At 37.0% G+C, this 23,910-nt stretch overlaps 1 protein-coding gene across 1 annotated transcript in view; it reads right to left on the bottom strand.

The window, feature by feature from the left end:
* Positions 1-23,910, bottom strand: part of LOC127869329 (dynein beta chain, ciliary-like) — a 44,527-nt gene that overhangs the window by 18,977 nt on the left and 1,640 nt on the right. The window contains exons 2-30 of the mRNA XM_052411826.1: positions 23,484-23,671; positions 23,188-23,377; positions 22,845-22,944; positions 22,506-22,717; positions 18,992-19,225; positions 18,221-18,388; positions 17,846-17,962; positions 17,167-17,432; positions 14,136-14,204; positions 13,390-13,772; positions 12,820-13,064; positions 11,250-11,417; positions 10,516-10,668; positions 9,966-10,111; positions 9,462-9,582; positions 8,787-8,956; positions 8,185-8,407; positions 7,605-7,808; positions 6,536-6,786; positions 5,874-6,024; positions 5,245-5,490; positions 4,711-4,935; positions 4,229-4,447; positions 3,672-3,824; positions 3,140-3,373; positions 2,512-2,804; positions 1,535-1,691; positions 922-1,184; positions 142-373 (exon numbers count right to left, since the gene is read on the bottom strand). Of these exons, the coding sequence (XP_052267786.1) occupies positions 142-373; positions 922-1,184; positions 1,535-1,691; positions 2,512-2,804; positions 3,140-3,373; positions 3,672-3,824; positions 4,229-4,447; positions 4,711-4,935; positions 5,245-5,490; positions 5,874-6,024; positions 6,536-6,786; positions 7,605-7,808; positions 8,185-8,407; positions 8,787-8,956; positions 9,462-9,582; positions 9,966-10,111; positions 10,516-10,668; positions 11,250-11,417; positions 12,820-13,064; positions 13,390-13,772; positions 14,136-14,204; positions 17,167-17,432; positions 17,846-17,962; positions 18,221-18,388; positions 18,992-19,225; positions 22,506-22,717; positions 22,845-22,944; positions 23,188-23,377; positions 23,484-23,671 (5,781 nt within the window). The remainder of the gene's footprint in view (positions 1-141; positions 374-921; positions 1,185-1,534; positions 1,692-2,511; positions 2,805-3,139; positions 3,374-3,671; positions 3,825-4,228; positions 4,448-4,710; positions 4,936-5,244; positions 5,491-5,873; positions 6,025-6,535; positions 6,787-7,604; positions 7,809-8,184; positions 8,408-8,786; positions 8,957-9,461; positions 9,583-9,965; positions 10,112-10,515; positions 10,669-11,249; positions 11,418-12,819; positions 13,065-13,389; positions 13,773-14,135; positions 14,205-17,166; positions 17,433-17,845; positions 17,963-18,220; positions 18,389-18,991; positions 19,226-22,505; positions 22,718-22,844; positions 22,945-23,187; positions 23,378-23,483; positions 23,672-23,910) is intronic.

The raw sequence follows: 23,910 nt of genomic DNA, 5'->3' as shown, positions 1-23,910 counted from the left end.
TTAAAGTGTCGTCCCTGATTAGCTTTTGTTTACTGCATAGGCTAATCTGGGACAACATTTTACGCACATGCAATAAGGCTAGCTTTCCAAAACATGGCTCATTTTTTTAGCGCAAACATGTGCTGCTAACTGTGACCGTACCTGATCCTCGGGCCTGTCAGGGTCGGCTCTCTTGAGAGCACCAGCCACAACCAGCACGGACTTGATGGCGCGCAGTCCCCAGTCGTAGTGATCCTGCTTAGACAGCAGCTCTCGACACAGGCTGTACAGCGTCAGGAACTTACGGGCAAGGAGACGGGCATCAATGAAGCCCTCAGCCACCAACATGATTTCAGCGATCAGTTCAAAATCCGGAACAACCATAGCGCAAGGTCTATTTGATGACATAAATTTTTTTTAATTTTCTGGTTTCAACAATTGAACTGCATTGAATCATACATTTTGCTCGATTAATGCTAATTCTAGTGTACTTAATCATTTAGATACTTAAATAATAAATAGCTTTATATAAAAAAGTTCCAACAGCTTATTTACAACATGTATCAGTCAAACGTGATTATAAACTAACAGTGTTTAACCCATTTATGACTAGAAAAAAGGGTTGGCAAACAGCATAGAATCAGATGACACACCGCATGATGGGGCATCTCATCAGGGTCTGAGCCGTTTGCGTAAAGGAATTTCTGTAAGAACTATTCTAAATATAGAAATAAATATACAAGACAACCATAATTTTGGAAATAAATTGATCCTATTTAGAATGATGGGCGAGTCCACTAGGCATAAATGGGTCAATCTAGAAGGTAAGAGGAGCGTGACATTTTATTTTAAGGCACTTATTGGCTTCAGAGAGAGCATGGTGGGGAATCAATAGAGAGGATCAGCAAAGCAAGCACTGATAAGACCTAAACAAAACACTACCTGAACAGAGCCTTCAAGTTCTCAGGCAGCTCAGTACGGCCAGCATAGCCAGGGTTCATGGTAATGAAGATACCGACTGTCTGCTTGAGGACAATGTTTTCTCCTAGGAAGTCAAAGCGAGCCTTTTTGCCCTTGACTGCATCCTGAATGCACTTGACCTGCACTGCAACCACAGACAACACCTCTACGGCGATACGGTTAAACTCGTCAAAACAACCCCAGGCGCCGGATTGTGCCAGACCTTTGTAGATGTTGCCAATAGACTGTAACATCAGACAATCATGCATTGACAAAAATGAATTTACAGAATGTAAGTATGAAATGTCTGAAATATTGAGAAATACAAGTCCTGAGTACAATTAAAGTCAAAATCAACAGATTCAAATATCAAGACCAGAAAATGTATCTGAATGATTAAGAATATTCTTAACGTCGTACTGAAATCTTCTCCTGTTTTTATACAATGCTAATTTAAAAATATTGTCTTCGAATAAAAAAAAAATGAAGTCTTCATTCATTAGATTATAAACATTATTTATGGAATGAGTGCATTGTTTATTTTAATTTGTTACATACATAAGATATTTTTTATCCTTTTGACTGTATTTGGTACCTTGTAGTCCATCTGTTCTGAGCAGTTGAACACATACACCATGATGCCAAGGGCACGACCCAGATCCTTGGTTGTCTCAGTCTTGCCTGTACCAGCTGGCCCAGCGGGGGCTCCACTCATGATCAAGTGCAGGGACTGGGTCAATGTGATGTAACATCTGCAGCGAGACACGGATCCAATGTCAACCATGTTAATTTTGGTTGAGTACATTAATTAAGACCATAAACTAAAAAAGAGGATTTTTTAAAAACTGAAAATTTGTTGTTGGTCAAAAAACAATATATATAGAACAAGAGATGTGTTCGTCAGAAACACAATGCCCCCTATTGCGCCGCTTTGAAATAATAATAAAAAAATCTTCTTCTTTTTGACCTTTGACCGTGAAGGATGACCTTGACCTTGAACTTCCGCCACTCAAAATGTGCAGCTTCATAAGAACGCCGCTTTGAAATAAAATTATTTTTTTACCTTTGAGCTTGAAGGATGACCTTGACCTTGAACTTCCACCACTCAAAATGTGCAGCTTCATGAGAACGCAGCTTTGAAATAATTTGTTTTTTTTACCTTTGACCTTGAAGGATGACCTTGACCTTGAACTTCAACCACTCAAAATGTGCAACTTCATGAGATACACATGCATGCCAAATATTAAGTTGCTATCTTCAATATCGCAAAAGTTATGGCCAACGTTATTTATTTTTTCGACGGACGGACGGACAGACTGACATACTGACGGACAGTTCAACTGCTATATGCCACCCTACCGGGAGCATAAAAATATAATGACAAATTATAAAGGAATGCCCAAGTAAACCACTAGCAACATATATGATGCACCCTCACACACACAGATAAGATTAACCAAAAAAGTACAGACTTTATAAATTAATAACCTGTAATAAAACTCAAAGCGCAATTGATAATTCATGAGAATAATACTATGATTCACACTGACATCCAACCAAAGATGACGTTACCTGTCAGTAAGTGGTGTGATGACCAGACGTGGTGTGTTGCCCAGGTACTCATGGGAGTATCTGAACTGGGCGTCACAGATGTTGGCAAAGCAATCCCTCTCATTGTCGTCCCAGCGGTGGCGGAGCTGTGACAGCCAGGCAAACGCCTGGGAGCTGTCTACCTTTGTGGTGATCAGCTTGCTGATGACATCACGGGCGTGCACATCAATGGTACAGATGGTCATGATCTTCTGACGGTCTCCCACGCTCAGTTTACCAATCAACATGTTGATAAGAGCAACCAGCTGAGCGACCTGGAATGAAAAAAATGAGGAAGGTAGGTATAGCCAAGCAAGTGAGTTAAATTGCAATAAATTAACTTTAGACAGCATTTATATGCATTATAAGCAAAATTAAAAGTTAAACAATTTGAAGCATCTAAAAGTTTTTTTCATAAGCTTATTATTTTTTTCGTTAATAAATTGTTAATAACAATATAAACATAACTGTCAAGAATATATTTGTAAATTATCATCATACTAAAAAAGCTTCGTAAGGGCTTAAATTTTGTTCTTTTACTGATGTGTTTCAATTGTGGTATTGATTACTTTTTTTCAGCAGGCAATGAGACAGTTCCCATGTAACACACCTGTTTCTTATTGTAGTCCTTGAGGGCGTTCTCATATCCTTCTTCCAGCCTGGCAAAGGCGATGTTCACCTCAGTGGTCCACCAGATCTGGGTGCCACACAGCGCCACCTGGGCAGGGAAGTCAAAGAGCCACTGGTCGCGTGGCTTCTCCTCATATGAGGTCACTGCCTCTGTCATCTGGTAGCGGACTGTGGCACAGTGGCGCTCCAGCAGGCGCATCAGCCACACCTCAACCTGGTGAATAGCCATGCAATTTGTGGTTAAGTTGGCACATTAGTTTCTATCATACATGGACAACACTTCTTTATTTGAGCAAAGTAAAAAAATAACATGCAGTTTGTTTCACTTACAGACAGAAACATTACTTCCTCAGCAGTTTTCTTTAACTTTTTCATCAAAGTTTTACGAGATTCATCATGACAAAAGATCATGGCATTTGTAACAAAATAACTTGTTTTTTATTTATTTGTTTGACAGTAAACCTAATTTGCACATCTGCAATCGAGGCAGGTCAGGCAGGTCAAATAAATACCTGTCCGTTAAGGTCACATTCCTTGTCAAGGTCCACATATTCCCCATCCTTACTGAACATGCCTAGGGCCATCTTAGTGTTGTTGCCCTTGTCATCCTGCTTGAACTTCAGCTTTGCCATGCTGTCAAACAACTTGGTCAAGTGCTTGGCAACCTGCAGGTCACATGGAACATACGCGTTAATTATTTATTCCCTTCATATTTCTATATAGTACTTTTTTACCTAAAACATGTCATGACAATTTAAGTTAATCTAGCCTCTTGCTGAAATATTACATAAACCAGATAAGAAAATTACTCGCATAAGCATACATGTATCAAATAAACTTAATATTTCATTAGCCTGCTGAACAAGGTTATGAAACCATTCATATATTTATGACTAAGCTGGCCTTAAAATGACTAATTCTATTTGTGACATGCTCTGGTAAAAACCAGACATAATCCATGTGTCTAAAGTATAGTCCCAGATAACCCATTGTAGTCAGCACATTTTAATCTAAGAAGATGCCTTATGCACTCAAAATAAAGCTCTTTTTTTGTCCACAAGATACATACCACAGTTGGGTTATTGCCATTGGACAAGATATCCAGAAGATCTGCAGATGAGACGAAGTAGAATCGTGGGAAGGCCAATCTCTTGGTCTCCAGGTACTCTGCCAGTGCCTTCTCACACAGGGTTAACTGCCCTTGCAGATGCTCCAGCTTGTCATACAGGTTGGGAACGTTGGTGGCGTCCACACAGTTCTTCGTCTTTTCCACAACGGTCACAAGTTCCTGAAGGTAGTTAACAGTAATGGTCAATACTGACTGGTCGTGAAACTCAGTGGCATATTCCCATAAGTGCAAGAAGTTTTTAAAGAGGTATTCATACATTTATGGTTTTACACCAACAATTACATCAAACTGATGCAAACATTACAAAAGCTGTGATTTAAATACATGTTTGGAATGTGTAAAATTAATCTTAAAACACAATGGCATATAAATATTATATTGAAAGAATAAATTATATATGAAATTCATATCACATAATTTACCTTGAAATCGGTATCAATTCTATCAAATCTATTTGAGTCTTCAGGTAGTTGGTTTCTGATATCTTCTGAGCCAATGAAGATACTTTCCAAGTGAGACCATGTGCGCTGGACCTCCATCCAGATGCCAATGACTTGGTCAGCAGTGGACAGTTTCTTCTGCCATGCAGATACCTCTTGCAAGAAATGAGCTATGTACTTAGAGGTAAGCATGTTCTGGAGTTGTACCTGTAAAACACCAGTAAAGCAAGGCTGAATTTCTGTCAAAACAAAAGCTCTGTCAATTTATATGTTAGAAAAACTTGAGATGCTAAGTTGTTGTTTTCTATTTATAAAAAGAAACTTCTGTATATTAGATAAATTAATATTAACATATCATCATACAGGTTGACAGCAAGAAACATTGCCGAAATTACTACTTTTCTTGAACAGCAAAAAAATAGTGTGTCATGCATTTGGAATATTGATGAATTTATGCACATTTCGTTTTCAACTAGATGCATACATGATGTACATAAATACAATAGGCCAATTTACCTGGTTGTCTTCAAGAGTTTCAATGAGCTCTTCACTGGTTTTCAGCATGGTGATGCCAGTTCTTGAGTGTGCCTCATGTTCAAACTCCATCTGTGCCCAGGTGACGTCGAGTTCTTTAAGCACCTTCTCCATGCTCATTTCCTTGACGGCCTTGTCCACAATGCCTCGCACATCGTCCTCAAAGTTGTGAAGGTTCAGCGACAGCAGGTCAGCAAGCGTTGTGCTCTCATCCATCACGAAACGCACCTGAAAAACAAGAACTTTGTATGTGAAGGAGTAAGCCTAGTACATAGTTTATCCAAAATGTAGCTTTTTGTTTAATACAAACCCTGAACATGCACTTTCATTAACACCATAATGCCCCATAAAAACACACTCACACAAACAGGTTGTTTAAAAAACGATCCCTTTTATATAAAGTCATCAGATGCTATAAGTCAATGGTATATAGTGTTTTTCATTAGTTTACTGGTACATTTCAGTGGTAGATTATTGAACAAGGTTGCATAAACCGAACTTCAAACTGTTGACAAAACCAACATATTTTTTTTAATCTCGTCAAATAAATGAATATGTATTTGATTATGTTAATATCTATAGATTCCATGTCATCAAATGCTATGGTATACCTTGGTGGCCTGCATGAGCTGCTGCCAATGCCTCTCTCTGATGGCCGGGTTCTGTAGCTCACTGACGGCTCGCAGGGAGGTCAACATGTTCTTTACTGTGTTCTCTACACCAGTGTATGTGTCCCATGCTCGCATCTCCTTGTCAAGAGACCTGAAACATAGGGTGAAAGTTAAGTAAAAGCTTCATAGTGAAATATAAAAAATACAGCTCAGATAAAATCCTATATCTATGTAGCTGTAAAACATTTTTCAAAGACTATTGAAAAGCATGAAATAAAAAAGTTTTTTTTTTACAGCATGATAACTGGTTATATCATCACTGGATAGGGGCACTTTTTCTATTATTTTTTTAAAACTTTTGCAAATATTAACTGACTCCCTTTTCTGAATTGGTAGAACCTGTGAGAAAATAAAAAATATATACAAATAACCTCTAAATATCTCATAACAAGCAGCAACAAGGTCACACATTTATTTATTTTTCATGAGAATCAATATTTTAATACAATATTTTACTTCACAAGAATTTCGGATTTTACCATGAAAGGGAGTTGTCACACTGTTTATCAAGAGAAGCCTTGTTTCCCTGCCAAATTACACCAACCAATGTTATGATCATCACCACTAAGAAGATGCAAACATAAACATGCTAGTTTGGGTACCTGATGTCCTTGGAGAACTTTTTGCAGTCCATGTCCATCTGCTCTACGTTGATTTCCTTCCAGGGTGTGGTCTTCCAGTCGTTGATGCTGCTGCGGACCATGATCACGTAGTCCCAGAGCGTCTTGAGCAGCTTGATCTCCTTGCGGCACTGCTTCAGCTGCTTGAAATCAGGCACATTCACCTCGAACAGCTGCGCAGACTCCAACAACGAAGTCATCTCCTTTTCCATTACAGCGATCTCCTCATGGAACTGAAAACATTCATACATGACTTAAGTTATGAGTGGAGTTGACACCATTGACTTCTATCTTATAGTGTTACTCTTGCAATTAAAAATTCAAACTTGGAACTTTTTATTTATATATTTTATTTTCACGAGATACATTTGGACAATTTCATCGTTCTTCCCGTGTTGAATACTACATACAGGAACTAGACAGAAAGGCAATAGATGGACTTTTATTTAAATAGCTAAAAGATGGGCAATAAGACCAATCAGATCTGCCCTCTCCAGACACAAATCTTTACCGACTATACCGTTGATATGGCTTTAAAGAAACATTCGCGTATTCTTATTTATTTTATGCTTTCCGGTGGTTTATAGAGAAATATCAGTCAAATAAAACTGGTATTCCACTGTTTTAAACAGTGAAAAATAACAGTGAAAAATATCGATATTTGTCACTGTTTTACTGTGAAATGACGTCATTTTTTCAACGAAATGACGTCATAAATCCAGCAAAAGTATCCAATTTAACTCATTTTCAATGTAAATATACGGTGAAAAAAAGCATAAAATAAAAAGAAAATTTGTTGAATTCGGTGGAATATCGGTTTTAATTCACTCGTGATCATAGAAAAAATATATTTTCACTCGTGGCTGCGCCACTCGTGAAAATATTGTTTTCTATGATCACTCGTGAAATACAATCGATATTCCACCGAATCCAACAAATAACCTCTATTTATTATATCATAAAATTGTTACTTTTTTATTATTGAAGGGGAAAAAAAAAAATCCTACGAAACAAAAAATATTCAAAGCTTTAAGAAGAAAAAAGTTCAAACCTTGTCAAGGGATTCATAAGGTCCAGTGCAGTCATATCTGAAAGGTGGAATGGAACGGAACTTTTCTCTAAACTTGTACTGGTTGACATCAAATGTGGCACTCTTTCTACGAATGTTGGCCACTTCATTTGCCATGAGAGGAGCCACTTGTTGCTTGCCGGTGATGGCAATCTTTTTGGTGTTGTTCCACTGCTCTGGCAACTCCTGCAGACAAATGATAAATATAACATATAGCGTTTTGCCAGAAAACAACTTAGGATATTTATTGATGTAAATGTACTATTCACTTTCATTTTATGATGATTATGTAGGTGAAAAAGAGTGAGCATTTCATCATTACAGGAACAATAGTGTTACTTTTTCTTTTCTAACAATTCCTCATTCACTTCTTAAAGCCAGTAAAGGGTTGAATGTTAATGTTATTTTTCATTATCGAATAAAACAGTGTTAAAAAAGGTCCTATAGAAAAAATACTCCAAATCCAAATCACAATTCACTGCCTGTTGTTGACAGGTCATGAATGACTTAACCCAGTTAAATACAACACAACATGTCAGATAGTATCAGCCTTTCATCTGACCTGTAACTGCAGATGGACCTCCTCGGGCATTTCCTGCTCATATGTCTTCAAGAGCTCAATGGTCTGTTTCAAGGGCTCAAACATGTCATCAGTGGTTGCCTGGCGGTCTTTGACTGCGGTGAGGTTTTCCATGCACTCTACAAGGCCAGCATAGTCTCCATCTTTTACTTCCTTTGTCAAACCCTTATCTGTCACCTTGATGAACTCGTGAAGCTCCTTCAGACTGTAGGGATATAATTGTAGACCAATTGACCCTTCGTTCTGGGAAAACTAGGTTAATGCAGTCCAATTAAGCTAATCAGGGAGGACACTGTCCGCTTTTATGGACAACAATCCAGATAAAGCTTCAACCCTGATTAGCTTGTTTGGGATGCACATGCAAGTTAGGGAAGAAACTTATCGCACATGCATTAAGCTCAGTTTTCTCAGAACAAGTATAATGAGTTTCAATTTAGAGTTCATTATTGGAAAATTAATTTTATTTCTTTGTTTATTGTTTACCAATTAATTACACTATATTTTTCACTATTAACCAATTACACACACATTGCATGGTTAATCTTATTTTGATAATGGACACATAACTACTGCTAAATGTTCACCTGTTGGTCACATGATCAATGAGATGCTGCTTGAACATGAAGCTCCATCTCTTGATGATGTTCAGGAGGGCCTGTTTGAAGGGCTTGCTGTCGATGCGGAACCAGCTGTCAAACACCTTCACTGGGGTGATCTGCTCACATTCCTCATAGATCTTCTCATAGGTGTCGATCTGAAATGGTGTTACCATGGACATTGTAATGCCTTATGTAATACATGTGTGAGTATCAACAAATATAAATATTTTATACACTGTAACATTAAATGCCTGTATCATAATGACAGATGTAAAAAGACAATTCTTTTTTAAAACAAGTCTTGTTTATTTAATATACAAAATTTACAACAATAAGGATTCCTTGGAAATAATTTGTATATTATTCAATTGTGCAACAATTCAACTAGAGAGCAATAGTCACAAAGATACTCGCAGCAGCAAGTAAACATTCAGGTTAGCTCAGGTTTTACCATAATAAGACATTTTTTACAAAACAGGTGAACAAAAATCTGAAAAGATTACAATGATAATTATATTCAATTAGATTATATTATCTGAGAAATGATTATGCGTCTAACATTGTTTTAGGAGAACCTAAGCGGAAATCAACAGTACTCGGTGCACATTCTTATCCAATTTACAATCATCTCCGATGCTCTACTTTGAGACTGGTGTTTACCTGTTCCTTGAACTGCTTGAGGGTGGGAGGCTGTTCTGGTACTCCATCCTCTGCATGAGCCTCAATCTCCTCCGTGGTGAGAACATGGCCGTACAACAGGAACTGACGCATGAACTCAGTCCTACAGTGGGAATAAGGAGGAAGTCGCATTACAAAATACTTACTATATTTCAGTGCTATATAAAGATCTTTCCAAAATTACCTAGTACTGGTTATTCTCAAGATTTACATACTCTGTGCAGAATCTATAAATCCTTGACTTTCTGTGCGTTTCAACTTCAATAAATATGCTAAATTTACAATATTAGTGATGTGCATCTTCAATCTAAACCATACTTGTCAACATTCTACCAGCAGAGGTGGTCATTGCTTTTGGAGGAATTATATATGTTTATTATTTTTGCAAAGGCAATACTGACCAGTAATCAACTAAGATGGAGAATGGGGTATTGAAATTAAAATACATTGTTCAAAATTCCGCAACACTGCTACTGGACTACTGACCTATCATCAACCCAGAGGTAGGCATAGTTGTCGAATGAGTTGCGGTACTCCATGCTCTTGTTCATGATGTTCTGTATGCGGTCCATGAGCTCCTGTCTCATCTCAGACAGCTCCTCCATGTCCTCTAGGTCTGGCTGGTAGTGCTCCTGAACAACATACACAATCTTATGATACCAACAATATTTTCTACTAAAGCTATGACATTCTTTTATCTGAATCAGAGTTTAAAATTAGTGTTAATATTATTTAATTCTACTTTTACAACATTTTAATTCAGTCTATAAAAATAAATCTAACCTTTTTGATAAAAAGTGAAACAATTATTTTATATTTATTTTGCATAATATGCAAATGAATAATTCATTAACAATTTCTTAAAAAATAAGTCAATGCAATCCATTTCAGATACATTTCTCTCCTAAACAATCATTTTACTTATTGTGGTAAAACTATATTTTCAAATAAACGAAACCAATAATTTCCTATATAAATACATTTCATTCAATTAAGTTACCAAATAGGAATACATTAGTTCTGAAACCCTACAGACCTGGCCAGTGTGTGCAGCAAGACGCTTGATAAGGGAAGCCTGTTTGTAGATGTCTCCAACAAGACCATCCACCAGGTCATAGAATCCGTCTGGCACACCAAACTCAAGGGATGGCAGGAACACCATCTCGGGGGCTTGCAGCTCAAGCATGGCCTGGAATACACTCAATTATGCAGCACACAACAAATGAGCCTTGTTCTGAGAAAACAGGGCTTAATGCATGTGCGTTAAGTGTAATCCCAGATTAGCATGTGCAATCTGCACAGGCTAATCAGGGACAACACTTTCCGCCTAAACTAGATTTTTGCTAAGAAGAGACATTCTTTCAACAGAAAAAATCATACAAGTGGAAAGTGTTGTCCCTGATTAGCCTGTGTGGACTGCCCATGCTTTTCTGGGATGACACTTTAACCCTGAGGCTCATTTGTCATCAGTATGACTAGCACAATGCAATGTGATAATCTGAACATTATCTGTATTTAAGACAACATGATAATCAGAAACAACATTTTTTGCATTCATTTTCAGCCTTGTTATCATGATCAATCAACAGAAGAAACTGTGGTATAATCTATTGTTAAAACCAAAACAACATGATCATCATCATCATCTTACTTATCAGCCTCATATTTTCCACTATCTGATCCTCCTTAAAACTGTTTAAACCTAATATAATGAAAATGAACAAATCAGCCTGCAATAGTAGTGCAGTACTTAAATACTTTAATAAGTACCTTGAAGAGATCATCGGGCTCATTCTTGGCATCTGTGTTGTCCAGCAAGAACTTGAGACTGCAGTGGATTGTGTTGAAGAATCCGTCGACCACCATCTCATCCACGTAGTCCACATACGCCTTCCAGATGTCAGACGTCTTGTCAGCCTTGAACAGCTCCAGATTGCTCTGTAGGGGGAAGAGATATGGGGATTAACAGAAATTTAACAAGATCTGTGTTTGTCAGAAACACTATGTCCCCTTTTGCGCCGCTTTGTATTTTTTTTTTACCTTTGACCTTGAAGGATGACCTTGACCTTTCACCACTCAAAATGTGCAGCTCCATGAGATACACATGCATGCCAAATATCAGGTTGGTATCTTCAATATTGCCAAAGTATTCATTTAATGAGCGATTTTGGCCACATATACTTGACCTCTGACCTTGAAGGATGACCTTGACCTTTCACCACTCAAAATGTGCGGCTCCATGAGATACACATGCATGCCAAATATCAAGTTGGTATCTTCAATATTGCCAAAGTATTCATAAAATGAGCAATTTTTGCCACATATATTTGACCTCTGACCTTGAAGGATGACCTTGACCTTTCACCACTCAAAATGTGCGGCTCCATGAGTTAATGCATGCCAAATATCAAGTTGCTATCTTCAATATTGCAAAAGTATTCATAAAATGAGCGATTTTGGCCACATATATTTGACCTCTGACCTTGAAGGATGACCTTGACCTTGACCTTTCACCACTCAAAATGTGCAGCTCCATGAGATACACATGCATGCCGAATATCAAGTTGCTATCTTGAATATTGAAAAAGTTATTGCATATGTTAAAGTTGGAGCAAACAGACCAGACCAACGTACAGACCAACAGACAGGGCAAAAACAATATGTCCCCCACTATAGTGGGTGGGGGACATAAAAAGTTAACTAGAATAGATGAACTTGTATGAGACAGGGGCAGAATCAGATTGTTCTGTAGGGGACAGAGATTTGGAGGAATTAAAAGAAAGTGTAAGGCTTAACTAGATATATTGTAGGGAGGAAGAATGTGAAAGGGGCAAATGTATCATATTATTGCTGATAGGATATTCTAAATGAGCAAATCAAGCATTTTGGTTGTAAACCCTGCTCAAGATAGTGAAAATTAGCTTTAAATCAATTATTGTATGGGTATGTTTCAGTTTTGTACTGGCATTTAATACTTTTGGGGATTCCCATGCACCAAACTATTTGAGCCTCGCTTAGTAAAAATGTGCGTAATGTGTAGTTCCAGATTAGCCTGTGCAGTCCACAGGGGCTAATCAGGGAGGAAACTTTCCGCTTAAAAGGATTTTTGCTCAGAAAAGATTTTTTGTAAATGAAAATTCCATTCAATTGGAAAGTGTTGTCCCTGATTAGCCTGTACACACTGCAATATGGGACGACACTTTACGCACATGCATTAAACCCCCTTTTCACAGAGCACGGCCAATGTCCAAATTATATACCCTTACGAAAAACATTTGTTACTGGTAACTGAGGTAAATGTTGGTAACTGAGCCACAATAAAGTTGCAATCCCCACATACCGTGAGCAGTGTGTGGATACTGGCGCCAATGTCTGTGATCTCCTTATAGCGCTTGTCAAGTCTATCCTTGCGGTCGGACAGATTGAGCAGTGTGTCGTTCTTCTCCTCCTTCCTTGTGAACAACGGCAGTTTGCTCCATGTTGACATCAGCTTCTGGACCTCCTCAACGTTGTTCTTGGCCCGTTGAACTCTAGACTCTAGGTCAATCACTTGGTCTCGGGTGCTCTGAATGTACTCCCAGATACCTGGAAATTCAAAATGTATTTATTTAATCTTACAGTCATTTCGATCATCATTTGTAAAGATTGAAATCTGTTAAGGTTCAATTGTGGGTTTACAACCAGGTATGCAGCTCAGACATTTACAACCCAGATATTATTACTTTCACTATTCATGCATTAAAATTACAATCATCAGTAGTAGGGAAGCTCAAGAACTCAGGTGCCAATATAACCAATTAACACAAAGTATTTTGTTCTATTTATTATATTGTGACACAACTTATCTCCAATCTCACCACCATAAAAAACTAGCAAATCTCAAGCCCTACAAAACTGATGAACAGCATACCATCTGTGTTCCAGTTCAGGGTGGTTTCAGCCTGCTTCAGTTTGCTGTCAATGTCTGCAATCTGGGTCTCAATCAGCGGGAACTCCACCTCCAGGACAGTGTTTCGCACCTTGTTGTACAGACTGACAGTGAGGTCAAGGTTTGTAGTGAACTTCCAGAGCGTGTCATAGCGCTCGTAGATTGCCTTGGCAGCTGTGGGAACCTCCTCCTCACTTCGGACTTCGAGGTACTTCACCTCACGAAGAACCGCCACCAGCTGGGGATCAAAGTTGACAACGATGAGTTTAGTCTCCTCGTTTCGTGTGATCAGCGGCTGGTTGAGGTTGAAAGAGCATGCCTCATCCACCCCGGCCACCCACTCCTTGAATATCTCCTGGTCCCATCTTGAAATCATGCATAAACTTATTATCAACTAAGGCACTGCTAAGCAAGTTACAAAGCTTAGTTTTAACATCATTAGTGTGCTTAGCCTTTACCATTTTTATTCTGTTAGCAGAGCAATTCTTATAATCAGATATAAAGTGTATAGAATATTTTAAAAACAATTTGAAGTGTTCTCTTGGTTCTTTACGAGTCTTACCTAGTATGCTTCATAAAGTGTGATTTGATGATGACAAAAGAAATTATGCACAGGTATCATGCATACTTGGAACTGCACTTTTTTAAGAGTCTAAGAATATACAAATATTCCTTAAGCTCAATTGTGTGATTGGGTTTGGAATACACAGAGGAGTTCTAGTACATACTTGGCAAGCAGGTCGAGCATTTCTTGGTGCTTGGTGAAAACCAACTTTGCCTCCTCGCTGTCCATCACCCTGAAAAAGTGCCAACTCAATAAATGTTTGAATATACACATTTATATAAATTAAACTTGTATGGCAATATCAATTATTAAAGGGCATTTTCTTTGTATAGATATTTGGATCTTTTAATGTTTTAAATTCTGCAGCTTGGAAATGAGCTGTACAATATACATATACTTTGGTCAGACAGACATATGAAATGAAGAGAATTTGTTTCATTATATTTCGGCATGTTACTTAATTTAATTGGTTATTTTATGACACAATATTAGAAAGAAAATTAATTTACATTCAAATCCATAAACATTAAAAATAAAATTGTATTTTCTTTTAAAATGCACTTACATAACATGTTTTAGATTTGTTCCAAGATACATTTACATAAACATATATCAATAATTTAAATTAAACATAAATATTCACTCTTAATAAATTTTGTTTTTGTCTTTCATTGTTAATTGTTTTAAGTATAATTCTAAAGCTATTAGATGCAAGCAACTAGAAAACTCGAACGCCATGTGCTGCAAAAATAAGTTTCTTGACAGTATATATTTTATAATTGCATTTCTTTTACACTACACCGTCAATATTCAACATAAAGTGTGCTACAAAACAATGCTCTGTGCTACCATGACCGTTGTGGAGAATTGCCTCATTCCAATATCTTTTTGCCTTCACAAATTGAACTACACATACATCCAACATAGACTGTCACAATTTAGTTGGTAACCTTAGCCATAACCCATGTATGCCGTTTCAGAGGAGATAGGAATAGCTATAGCATCAGAGCAAATCATAATTCAACATTCAATCTGAGAAATCACACTGTGCTGCAAACCTTGCCCAGGCCTCATAAAATTCAGGTGGGCTAGCACTAGAGATCTGACGCATGGCTTGCATGGAAGCAGCCTTAAGATCCTCGGGTTGAGGCGAGATCGCACTGATTAAATCCTGAAACCTTTCCCTTGAAGGAACCAATAATATGGTATTTTAAATGCATTTTGCACTGATAACATTTGGTGGAATGGGCTTGTTTCTTCGCATGTTCTTATTAACATTTTAATAAATGCAACAGGTTAATCAGTTAACCAAATAAATAATCCGTTTACAAGTTACATCTTCCAGTGAAGGTTAATCTGGACCTGTTTTTAAATTTCTTATGAATAAATAGTTGGAGTTTATCTGCACCTGGCCTTATGCCAATTAACAAGGCTTACAAAAGTCACATTGATGCAAATTAGGGCTGTAACGATACATTCGAATATTCGAATTATTCGAATTACTCGAATATGGCTGTGGACGAATCGTATTCGTTATTCGCCACCTCCTGAACCGAATATTTGATGAATACAAACAACGTGGTTTCGAGTTTGAAAGTAATACGAGTGATTTGATGCACACGTACACACAAAGGATTAGCAGATTGAATTTCTTTTTTTTTTAACTTTACGACAATGATTGTGCAACTTATCAACAAACATGGAGCCTAGCAAAGGGAATGCTATTGATATCGTTGACTCGCCTGCCAAATACACGTCAAGTTTTTTCAAAAGTTTCAAAACTGTGTTCAAAGTTTAAGCAGTTCTAGTCAGTGTTTTGTTATTTCAAAGTGTTGTATTTCATAATTTCAGTGTGCAATTATACTCAATTAGTCAAATTGACAAATAATCATAGTTTCATACTATATAATGTCATGTCAAGTTATCAATTTTACTTCTGTTCATTGAAATTCATATTCTCGAATAAATATTCGTATTCGCCACCCTGTATTCGTGATACGTATTGTATTCGTCTCCTAGTGTATTCGTTACAGCCCTAAGGCAAATATTAGTAATTTTTAGATGTGGAATGTCCTATCCCCTATTCTGCTACATAGTGATTTATTTTCAACTACAGCCTATAAACATCTTTCATGGAATCAAAATCAGTAGGAAATTAACAACCTGAGAATTTTTTTAAAACTAAAACAGGTTTTCGCAAGTTCACAAGTTACATATACAATTTGACTGCTATGAAATAATCATTGATACAGAGTACAAAAAAATTTGGTCCTGCATATTTATAACAGTATCTTACACTAACATTTGAATTAGCATTAACCCTTAAACTGTTCAGAAATATAAACAATACTATTCTTGTTCATGTGTATTTTGTGAACAAATGCCATTTGCTCTAACAAATTTATTTGTTTTCTCACTCCCTATGTAATCTGAGATAGAGAAATGTTGAAAAGCTTCTAGTAATACCGAAATCAGTCTTAACACACGGGAATTCAACTAAAAATCCGAAAACATAATTTAAACACAACAGTTCTAAAACCTCCTTTAGGAGAAAGTATAACTATGGAAATTTCAGATCAACCTCTTTGCAAACAAAGCTCAGAAAAAGAAACTTAAAGAAAGGAAACAAATATTTTGACAGAGTTTTTTTGTCTATTGAAATCTATCACATGTACTGACCAAGTTGTTTGACTGAAAGCAACAAGAGATCCTAATGAAAATTTTCTTGGCAACAAGATTTTATATCATCATGTTTTTTAATGCTGCAAGAAATATTATTGTAAACATGCAATTGCATACATCTGTAACACTCAATTCAACATTATGAACATCATACTTACATCCTAAGACATGAAAAAAAAGCAACACAATTAAAAACAGGAACCAACAACTCGTATGTAACACGAAGATCCTATTACCTGGTAGTAAAAAATACAAACACTGATAGGTCAAGAAATACTGATATTACATCCAAAAATAAACTTAGGGATGGACTTTAATTTTTAAATTGAAACAAATTCTTTTTTACACATGGTTAAACTCATAAACTTATTGACTATGTTTTCTTTTTCTTTTTTTTCTAGTTTCACAATTTGGACAGTTTTATTCTAAAAGTTAAATTAAAACATCTCCAAATCTAAAAAACAAATACTCATAAATCTAGTTTCCATAACATGAAAAGCATCAATACATACGGGTGCTCCAGGTGCTTGAAGTTGCTCATTGGAATGCTGATTCGTTCACGTAACTCCTGGGCCCACTTCAGCCCGCCGGTCACGTAGGGCATGTTCTTATGGATAGGAACCTTGCCACGTTCTGCCTTGACCTGCATCTGAAGGTCGTAGATCTCCTTGGCAATGTCCAGCTCCTTGTTCATTGAGCTCACCAGGATCGGGTACTTCTCCTCAAAGTCCTTCTTGATGAGTGGCCGGTCCAGCAGGGAGCCCATGATGTCCAGCAGCTGGAAATGTGCAGAAGTATAACTACGTCATGCAAATGTTTGTTAAACAATCCTTTGAATAAAGTTGTATTTCCTTTAATAGCAGAAGGATGTACAATTATTGCATGCATTATCATAACCACAAAACAAAGTGTCAAGTTGAACTGTTTTTGTTAAAAACATTACAAATCTATTGCAGTAAATTTATAAGAATTAATAAAAGTAAACAAGATATTAACAGGCACAATAAGAAAAATCTTCCATATAACATCTACAGGTTTACTTTCACAATGTACATTCGAAACGCCCCTAATTCACTGATTGATGGAGACGCCTAATCAAACATCTGTGTACTATAAACGTTTTTAGTCATACATTTGATTTAGTAGACGTGGTTATAATCCAATATTGACTGGTCAATTCTATATGCCAACCTTAAATGAGCTCTCCAGACCACCGGCATCATCAAAGCCTTGGCAGATAATGGTTGCCAGTCTGCGGTCAAAGTCCTCCACGATCTCCTTGAACTTGTGATACTGGTTGATGAATGTCTAAATAAACGAAAAAACAAAATGATTAAATAGAGAAGCAGTCATTGTGAAATTAGTTACAGCTCTTTGTACAATCTTTGTAGTACAGTTGATTTTACATTATTTTGGTTCATACTGCTGTTCTTAGTATTTCACAAATATCTTGTTTCATAAAACAGCCTATTTGAATGTAGAATTTATATATTTAATAAATAAGGCCATTTATAAATCTAAAATCTTGTTGTCTTCAAGATATGTGATGGCTACTTTTCTCCATACCGGGTCATTTGGATTGAGACAGTCGTACGTGGCATCAGTGAAGACCTTGTAGTGGACCCCAAACTCTTCAAAGATGTTCAGTACCTGCTGACTGAGCACCTTGCCCTTGATACCTCCCAGCTCCACCTTCTCTAGCTTCATGAACTCCAGCGCAGACTCCATCAGTTCCTGGTGAGAAGATACAGTCTTGTAGAAGGAACATCATGTGTGTTTATATCAATGTGTGTTTATGCTTGTTATCAGTGTTGTAAATCAGCATTTGCACCAATATAATAAAAAATATTGGTAAAAATATATTTATTTTAAGCCCAGTTGCAGTTAAAAGACTAAGATTAACTAGAATATGTCACAGATGTGATAAATACCCACAGACTCTGCATGAAGTAATATGTAGCAAGATGTAACAATGAAAAATCTGACCCTATGGCATGGCCAGTTTTACCCCTGGGGCTTTTTTAACTAAGTGCTATGAGAACCACAGCAATATAATAATTAAAAACCTTCAGGCCTTGTGTTTTTCAGAGTGCAGTGGTTGTCTTTAAATTATTTTGCAATATAACTCTACAGAAATCATTTGATTGCCTGTAGGTGTGACCTGAGTCTTGACCCTATAGTATATATTTGATGAAACTCATCAGAAAACCAATATACAATAATATATATAATATTAACAGTAGGCATAATAAAGACAGTTTTTAAGTTCAGGTCCATTTTCACATTTAGTGCAAGCTATAAGTTTTTTAAAGTTATCTTAAAATGACATTTACAAACCTTGACAGTTTCAACTCGCTCACAGAACTTGTCGTAGCGAGCAAACACAAGAGCCGGGGCGAATTCCCACTTTCTCTCTTCCTTGCCATCCTTGAAATAGGTGTCAAGTTTCTGGCGGTGCACCTCGTATTCTTCACGGAAGCCCTTGAGAACATCACATGCTTTGCGTACCTTGGCAATGGTCTCTTCTACCTCACCCTTGAATAGCTCATGTGGCTCCAAGAAAGTGGTTGCCTACATTGATATAAATTATATACGCTTTTTAGGTATTCATATGTTACTAACAATATACAAATAATGTCCTAAGTAATTACACATTGGAAAAAGTTCTATCTTTATCTTTTAGAATTTATATTGTGTTCAGCAAATAGAGTGCACAAACTTTTGTCACTGCGTTGGGAGTAGAGTGTGGCATTATTATTAGGGATGGCAAAATTATTCGAATATTCAATTGAATGGTCAGCATTCAAATAATAAAAATGATATTCACATATTCGCATTTTTATCCAAACGTAATTTCACCAATATTTAATGACCTGCGAACCGCTTACTAAAAAGCAACCGAAATCACCTGGGAGTAACATGTTTGACGTGACGTTATTCGTGTCAAACTGATAACGCGGCCCGTATCAGTGTTTATTGCGCAATGCAATATACACGCGCTAAGAAAGGCCCCGACTGTTTTCGCCAATGGGGTGCCAATTTACGGTTTCAATTGACTGGCGAATAATAATTAAGTTTTGTGATCACAGTATGTACAGCCATTAAAATGTGTGAATTACTCAAACCGCGCAATGCAATATACTTACTATAAGAAAGGGCCCGAACTGTTGTTTGTCAATTAGGTACCAATTAAGGGCTTCAATTTACTTGCGAATAATAATTTAGTTTTTGTATTCACAGTTTGAACAGACATTTAAATATGTGAATTACTCAAAAGGAACAGATGATATAAACTAAACAATCATCAAGGAATCATAATTCAAATCTGAAAATGCCACCAGCCCCTTCTGCAGTATGGAATACTTTACACGGTCTACGGATAAGAATTCTGCAACGTGTAATGTGTGTAAACTTAGTTTTACATATGCGCGGTCTGCTACAAATCTGTGGAATCAATAAAAAATAAAATTCTATGACACGATGTTTTTCATTCTATTTGTGCCCGATCACAGTATCGGTCATAGTATTACTCGACAGCGTACAATTTTTAGATAGCAACGTTATTTAGCAAACGGATATAACTTACAAACCAATGGAAATTAACACATAACAAGGTAAAATCAATCCAGCCGTTTTATGCGAATATTCGATTATTCGATTGAATGAATTTGCGAACATTCGAATACCGATATTGGTATTCGATGCCATCCCTAATTATTATCTTTCAAATAGAAATGCTAAGAATATACAACAGCATCACACTCAAACTCAACTCAACCATGATCATCATTTTGAATATTTTAAATTTGGACCAAGCACAGTCAATATGTCATCAAAACAATCATAATTATTACTAGTATTGATATGAAGGTTCTATTGTCTTCTTGCATGCATTCATTTAAGATTACCAGTCCTGATTTGTTATCAATATGAACTTTCTTATGTAAAAGATCAAAGTTTGGGCTTCGTTCCAAAGCAATGGCAACTGTTCAAATATCAAAATGTACATGCTATAGCCTTTAGATATTCTTTTATAGGCTGATAAAAACCTGTGTTTACAACAAATATACACATAAATGTAATTTAATTCCAGAAGCTTCTAAATGCTAAAAATCATACTGCAAGTGTGATTCTAATATGCATATTATTAAAACAAGAGCACCGCCTTGCGGGTGCAGACCGCTCATCTATTTTCTTGTTAAAGGTGAAGGGACTCTCATTTTCAATCACAAAGGAGGGAGGGGTGGAGTGAAGAGGGGTGTATAGTGTGGGGTTGTGGACATTTATTACATTATCTTCCAAAAAAGCGAAAAAAAAAAAAAAAATCGGGGGGCGGGGGGGGGGGGGTGGGGTGGGGGAAGGGCGATGGGGGGGGGGGGATTTTTTGGGTGCGATGGTTGGACGGTATTTCAAACATAACCGTTTAAAAAAAAAAAATGGGGGGGGTGGGGTATAGTGTGAGGGTGTGGTGGTAATTTGTGAGATGATCTTAAAAAAAAAAAAAAAAAAAAATTGGGGGGGTGGGTGGGGTGGGGGTATAGTGTGAGGGTGTGGTGGTCATTTGTGAGATGATCTTAAAAAAAAAAAAATTAGGGGGGGGGGGAGGTGGGGGAGAGGGGGGGGAGGGCACGGGGGACGGTTTGGGTGGAGTCTATTGTGGTATGTCAGGTAAGAGTAGTTTCGTCAAAGTATCAATCAAATCTAATCAATAAATAAAGAAGTAATGGCAATTTTAGCAAAATTTAATAATTTGACCTTGAGAGTCAAGGTCATTCAAAGGTCAAGGTAAAATTCAACTTGCCAGGTACAGTAACCTCATGATAGCATGAAAGTATTTGAAGTTTGAAAGCAATAGCCTTGATACTTAAGAAGTAAAGTGGATTGAAACACAAAATTTAACCATATATTAAAAGTTACTAAGTCAAAAAAGGGCCATAATTCCGTAACAATGACAACCAGAGTTATGCAACTTGTCCTTTTACTGTACCCTTATGATAGTTTTTGAGTGTTCCAAGTATGAAAGCAATATCTATGATACTTTAGGGGTAAAGTGGACCAAAACATAAATCTTAACCAAATTTTCAATTTTCTAAGTATAAAGGGCCCATAATTCCGTCCAAATGCCAGTCCGAGTTACATAACTTTGCCTGCACGGTCCCCTTATGATAGTTAATAAGTGTTGCAAGTATGAAAGCAATAGCTTTGATACTGTAGGAATAAAGTGGACCTAAACACAAAACTTAATCAAATTTTCAATTTTCTAAGTATAAAAAGGGCACATAATTCTGTCAAAATGCCAGTCAGAGTTACATTACTTTGCCTGCACAGTACCCTTATGAAAGTTAGTAAGTGTTGCAAGTATGAAAGCAATAGCTTTGATGCTTAAGGAATAAAATGAACCTAAACACAAAACTTAACCAAAATTTTCAATTTTCTAAGTATAAAAAGGGCACATAATTCTGTCAAAATGCATGCCAGAGTTATCTAACTTTGCCTGCCCAGTCCCCTCATGATAGTAAGTAAGTGTAACAAGTTTGAATGCAATAGCATTGATACTCACTGAGAAAAGTGGACCTAAACGCAAAACTTAACCAAAATTTTCAATTTTCTAAGTATAAAAAGGGCACATAATTCTGTCAAAATGCACGCCAGAGTTATCTAACTTTGCCTGCCTAGTCCCCTCATGATAGTAAGTAAGTGTACCAAGTTTGAATGCAATAGCATTGATACTTTCTGAGAAAAGTGGACCTAAACGCAAAACTTAACCGGACGCCAACGCCAACGCCAAGGTGATGACAATAGCTCATAATTTTTTTTCAAAAAATAGATGAGCCGAAAATAAGAAGCTAACCATCTGAATGATCATGTTGCACATCTCTTGCAGAAGGACAATGATTCTAGCTGGAGTATTGTAGTACTCAGAGTTGGCCCACACTAGACACAAGGCGTTAAACATGGGCCCAAAGAACTTCTTGCTGTCATCAAACTCAGCCTGCTCATAGTCCTCAAAGTGGTGGCGCATGGGCTTCAGGTACATATTGATATCCTGTGCTTCAGTCAGAGCTGACAGAAAAAAAAGAAAAATAATTAGCACAGCGTTTTAAGATAAATATCATATTTTAAATAATTTGATAACAGTAAACAGCAAGTTACTCTTGGGTATTTGATAAGATTCAACGTGAATATTCACCTGCAACACAGTCCCTGAAGATGTCCTTGAATGAGAGGAAGTAGCTGCTCCCAGTCTTCTCAAGGAGTTCAGCCATCTTTCTGACCTTGGGATCTCTGAGCTACAATAGATCATAACATCACCAAACTGTTCCTAGTAAGAACCAGAACTCCAACTTCCATTGATTTCCCACTTAGATGCCCATGACTTAAATTTCCAAGCTTGTTTTTATTATTTAAAGTTAATACTGAATATGTTGAAACATATTAATTCACAAGTAAAAAGTAAATTTGAACAATACAATTTAAAGATTGAGTACAGAACCTATCAAAGGATGCCATTGAGACTTAAAAAGAAACTTTACCTGCTCATAAATGCACTCAAGGTTCATAGCTTTGTTTTTCCAGAACTCGAGTTCCACAAAGGGTGTGGGGTTCAATCCTTCAAGCAAAGGCTGAGCTGAATCTCGTTTTAAGACATCTTGGATCTGGTGAGTCCATTCAATCACCATGGATTCAATGGTGTGAATGAGGGCTCTGTCCAAGCTGTCAGCACTAAAAACATATGGACATTTGAGGCAAAGTTCCATCTATAAATAAAAACAAACTGACAGAAGAATAATAATTAGAAGATGATTTATATTTTCAAATCTAAACTTACCCATCAAGTTCAATTTCATGCACCCTCTCAGCACCAACAGGTAGTGGAAGGAGCGTTTTCCCCTTGGCTTGTCCAGAAACAACAAAGACATTTCCTTTCAAATTGTGAACATGTCGCGTGACATCCTTGGAAACAACATTCGGCCAATGATCATGGTTCCTCTCATTTGACAAAAGTGGTACCAGCACCTAAAAATATACATGTTTTTGCAACACTTTTGAACAGAATATCATAGACAGATGTATACCCAGAGAAGCATCCACTAAAGTCTTGAATTCATTATTGGCCATCTGGTTCTGGTACTGACCCTTACCTTCATAAATTCTACAGAAGTTAATAAACAAGCTTAGTGACAGCGTTGTATGCGCGACCACTGTCAACTGTATCAGGACTGCACTTATAAATTCACAGTTGGATTATCCTCTCT

Source organism: Dreissena polymorpha, chromosome 1 (assembly GCF_020536995.1).
Source record: "Dreissena polymorpha isolate Duluth1 chromosome 1, UMN_Dpol_1.0, whole genome shotgun sequence".
Lineage (NCBI taxonomy): Eukaryota > Metazoa > Mollusca > Bivalvia > Myida > Dreissenidae > Dreissena > Dreissena polymorpha.
This window is presented reverse-complemented; position numbering and strand designations above follow the sequence as displayed.